At 36.0% G+C, this 5,259-nt stretch overlaps 1 protein-coding gene across 1 annotated transcript; it reads left to right on the top strand.

Moving 5' to 3' along the window:
• Positions 1 to 202: 202 nt before the first annotated feature.
• Positions 203 to 5,057, top strand: LOC121421598 (glycoprotein 3-alpha-L-fucosyltransferase A-like). The gene has a single exon (XM_041616352.1). The coding sequence runs from the start codon at positions 612 to 614 to the stop codon at positions 1,785 to 1,787; it is 1,176 nt and encodes a 391-aa protein (XP_041472286.1). The 5' UTR covers positions 203 to 611; the 3' UTR covers positions 1,788 to 5,057.
• Positions 5,058 to 5,259: the final 202 nt, after the last annotated feature.

The following is a 5,259-nucleotide window of genomic DNA, read 5'->3' as shown; positions in this document are numbered from 1 at the left end:
ATGCAATGTATTTGTTCACCCTTCTCCCAAAGGGCGAGTCTAGTAATGAATTGAAGATAATTATGAAATTACTTGCAACGTCTAATACAAAGCCAATACAACCATTGAAATTATAATACCCCATGGAGCTTATTAACATAGAATATGGCTCCATGGTTACCCTAATATAAAACGATCAGCTCCAAACATTCATCAGCCTACGAACGCATGCACAACCGCGCGCAGTAATCAGAGTAATCATTCTTCGATCTCGATTGTTTGGCGTTGCACATCATTCAACATACGATTTTGATGTCAATGATGGACGTGTAACCAAAATATCCCTCCGCCAGGCTTTCTTGTTACTGTTTTATTTTAACATCCTACGTTGGCGATTCATTTTTACCTGGGCTGTGTTTTAATAAACTTCACAGAAACTCTACCTAGAGTTGTTCGGTGTTTTTCTCTTCAGTTGATAGGTGCTCCTCTTTCTCCCTGGAGGAAAATGCATGATATACAAGGATGTGATTAGCATATATGGAGCTATTATGATAGGCGGATCGAGGTAGCAGTACGGAGACCCAGTTCAGGTGGATACACTCAGTAAGTACGACAATAAGCTCTTAGCCGCCATGAGGACTACCCAAAAGATGTTGCTATCGTGTTTTTTGTTATTAGCATCGCATACTTTCACTTGTATTCTTGTCATTCAACTGCGTGAACGACGCAACGACCGGCTTCACGACTTGACTCAAAAAATTGTTAGAAATGTATCGCAATCTTCGCCATGTTATTTGCGGGTTAATGTTTGGCGTGACGAAGAGGTCCAGCGATCACCCCAGAAATTCGAATGCCCGGGGCTGGAGTGTGGTATTATTTTTTCCCAGGGTGTCAACTATGATACAATGAAGTCAAGTGATGCGGTTGTACATGTATCAAATTGGGATTGGAGCAAAGTGCTCAAGGAGAGACCACCGAATCAAGTTTGGATTTTTTTCACACTAGAGAGTCCTAAACTCACTATACCTTACCTGATACCACCTCGCGGGTATGACCGCGTATACAACTATACAATGTCTTACCGGCCATCATCTACGATACCCAGTCCGTATGGCTTTTATGATAGTACTGTGCCGCAGTTAGCCACTGACGACGATCGTAACTGGGCCTCGGGGAAAACCGATCTCGTAGCTTGGGTTTCATCCAAATGCAAAGACAAAGGTCCCGGTGGATATCGGTCGTGGCGGCGCCTTGAGTTTGTGGAGACACTTGCAAAGTATGTTGGTGTCAATATGTATGGGAAATGTGGGAACAAAGAATGTGATGATAAAGAGGGCGGGTGCTGGAACTTTCTGAGGACTCATAAGTTTTACCTGGCTCTGGAGAACAACGAATGTAGGGACTACATCACTGAGAAATTCTGGTTTAACGCTCTCCTAAACGACATGGTTCCTATTGTCTACGGCCCTCCTCGTGAAGATTATGAGCGCGTAGCGCCACCGAATTCTTTCATCCATCTTCAAGATTTTAAAAGCTTCCAAGAACTTGCCGATTATATCAAACTTGTAGATTCAGACGATAAGTTATACAATTCATTTTTTGAATGGAAAAAGCAGGGGACAGTAAGGTACATGGGTGCACATATGATACATCAGCCGGAGTTTATGTGTAAAGTGGTATCTAAATTGTTGGATTCAGAAAAGAAGTCACGATATTGTAACCAGGGCATTGGAGAGATGAATCCATCAATAAATGAATTTTTGTCAACTTCATGCTTCGTACCTACCGGATTTCCTCACGACTTTTGAAGTATCAGTAGCTGTGTCCACACTGTCAGAACTGGTTCTTTCTGTTAAACTATCCAATATTGGAGAACAAATGTCGCTGTCGTTTGACGTGGAAAGGTGTTGCTTTAATCAATGCACTTTGTTATGTTCAAAGTGCACTAAACCTAATAATATTCCAGAGTAGAAACAATGTGATGTGTATATTTGTAATGATGTACCTTAAGTTGCTGTGGAAAACTATCTCAATGAAGCTAAAATGGAATGCGACTCCGACTAGTTGATTTCCATTCAAATGATAATCATGGTCCTGATAATCTCCAACCACAGCACAACAACAACTGCAACAAAAGGAAATCTCGAGTCTTGAGGATCTGATAAGTAAAAACATGTAAAAGCATGCAAAAGCAAATCCAACTTGCTTTAGACTATGCCTTAATCAGTGCTTTGTATCCTCTGGGAAATGTGCTATATACAGACGATATAAATCCAAACAGTGGTATTTTCATTCAAATACTCTTATTCAAATTTTGCAATGATTGATGATGAAATCAGGTAGAGAACTAAGCTCATTTTCGTTCGAAAAGACTCTGCCTGCTATAAAATAATAAGTTGGTTTTTTTTGTCCATTTTAGACATCGGCGTTTTGATCTGATTTTAAAATGCTGTAGTGATGAAATGGTCGAGTTCATGATGTAGTGTTCAGATGTAGCGTATGGCAGATGTATTATATACTAGTGTATGTATGTATGTAAAATATAAATTGCAGTTATCTTATCGTGCTCCCAGGATTGAATAATGAATGAGACCGAGAGAAATTAGTATATGGAAGAAGGTTGTTTTTCTGATCCCTCCATTGATTAAAAAAATCCAGTTTATTTGAACGACTTTTTGTCCTGAAACTTTCATGACTTTGTCATTTCAATTCAATTTAATTAATTTTATCTAATCTGATTTATATTTTTTCCAAATTCATTTAATTTTATCAATTGCCACATGTAAAAGCAAATCAAATTTGCTTTAGTCAATGCCTTAATCAGTGCTTTGTATCCTCTGGGAAATATACCTTATACACACGATATAAAACCAAATATTGTTATTATTCAAATATTATCATTCAAATTTTGCAATGATTGATGATGAAATCAAGGAGATATCTAAGCTCATTTTCGTTCGAAAAGACTCTTCCTGGTATAAAATGATAATAGTTTTTTTTTGTACGAACATGATTTTGATCCATATAGAAATCAGCATTCTGATCTAATTATAAAATGTTGTAGTGATAAAACGGTTGAGTTTGTGATGTAGTTTTCAGATGTAACGTAGGACGGATGTATGTGAGGGTATGTGTGTTTAAAATATAAATTGCAGGTATCTGATCGTGCTCCAGGATTGAATAATGAAATGAATCCTAAAAAGAATTTTGTGGGTCCATGCCATATGACCGAGACCTAGAGAAATTAGTATATCGAAGAAGGTTATTTTTCTGATCGCTCCTTTCATTAAAAAAAATCCTGTTTATTGGAACGACCTCATGTCCTGACACTTTGTCTATTCAAATCAGTTTAATTTAATTTTATCCAATTTGATTTATATATTTTCTCAATTCATTTCATTTTTCATTTTATAAATTGCAATTAATGCATATGACGATGTTATCGCAAATTATTTTTGTAATGATAATAGCCCACCGACTAGTATCCGATCATGAAATGTGTGAGAAATGCAGACCAAAGTCATTATTAGTAACACCAAATAATCTCGCCCCTCAATCTGCTTAGTCAGAATCGAGATGGTCTGTTGATAAAATGGTGACAAGACAATTGCTCCGACGACAATTGTTCTGGGCATTATATCTTCCAAGATATAGGGTTAGGGGTGCAATGGGATCTTACATTAGGTTTAGGGTAGGGTTAAGTGTTAAATCAAGGGTTGAAGTTGGTCATTCCATTAGTGTATGGAATTTGCAGCGGAGCACTTGTCGCTGGAGCAATTGTCATGGGACCTTCATTCTTGAGCCGGGAAGTGTTTCATCAGGGCTCATCAGAAAAAAAACAATATTTTCATTCACTGTCTAATAGATATAGCAAGGATAGTATGATATTATGGAAGGAATTAAACAAAATTACAGGTAGAGAAAAAAACTCATCACCATCAAATTTGGATAGTGATAGATTTAACGATTTATCTGTGAAACAAATTTCGGAAACGTTTAATCACCATCATGGAGTCATCTAAACCAGTATCCACTCTTAACTTCATACCAATTATTCCTGAAAGCACTTATAAGAATCTTTCTCTTTTGTCTGATCAGAGTAGTCTTGATATTCTAGACTTTGATACTAAATTACTTCGTATTTCAGCTCCTTTTTATTTATTGATTTTTAAATGACTGGTTTAACGCAAGTTTGATATCTGGAATGTTACTTGATAATTGGAAAATCTTAAGAACTACACCGGCTAATAAGGGTTAAGGTGACACAGATTACATTTCTTATTATAGACCAATTTCTGTTGTATGTCATTGCTGGGGGGTTTGGGGAAGGATGTTCAATTCCAATTTTTATTTTATCTACAGACAAACGATTTCATCAATATGGACCAATATGCCTTCTTGCCAAATCACTCAACTAATACTTATTTTACATAGAATTACTGATGATTGGTACGAATCTTTTGATGAAAAAGAGAAGTTTGTTGCCTTTATATTTCTAAATGTTTTGATTGTATCGACCATAACTAATTACTTTCGAAACTGAACAAATTATAGTGGCTTTTTTTACACTGAGCTCCCCTGGTTTAAATAAAACAAAAGAAATATCTGTAGGAATTCCTCATGGTTGTATTTTAGGTCTCTATCTCTCTGTTTCTATTTAATGATATTACAGATTCTTTAAAGAGTTGTACATGTAATATGCGCTGATGATGTGATAACTATGACTTGTGTCTGATAAATATATTAATGTCATGATATCCAAGCTTCATGCAGATTTGAATTTTATTAATGAATAAATATTACTGTAACGGATCAAGGATTAATGCGAAAAATATGTTATGATGTTGACCAATAACGTAAGGAATGATAATGATTTTAAATTGAAGGTGCATATTAATAATGAAATGACTGTACAGGTACAAAGTATAAAATACCTAGGCATCATGTTAGATTATTAGCTATGCTGGGATACTCATATCAAATATCTAATTAAATCTTTAAGTTACAAGATATTTACATCATTGAAAATTAGTAATTTTTTAAGAAAATAACTTTTGAATAAAATATATAAATGCACCGTACAACCAACTTTTTATTCTTCTTGTACCGTATTTTGCTGGAAACTATGAATGAGCAACTGAGATTTGATTTCATACATTTATTGTGATTTATACAGTCCCCGCCATATAGGGGAAGGCGGGGGAAGTTGAGCATAGGGGCAAGTTGAGCCACTAGCCCCAGGCCAATAATGAATGAGTCAGACATTGTGGTGGTGTCATG

The sequence above is a fragment of the Lytechinus variegatus genome, chromosome 9, assembly GCF_018143015.1.
Source record: "Lytechinus variegatus isolate NC3 chromosome 9, Lvar_3.0, whole genome shotgun sequence".
Classification (NCBI taxonomy): Eukaryota; Metazoa; Echinodermata; class Echinoidea; order Temnopleuroida; family Toxopneustidae; genus Lytechinus; species Lytechinus variegatus.
Note: the sequence above shows the minus strand (reverse complement) of the source record. Positions and strands in the feature narration are given on the sequence as shown.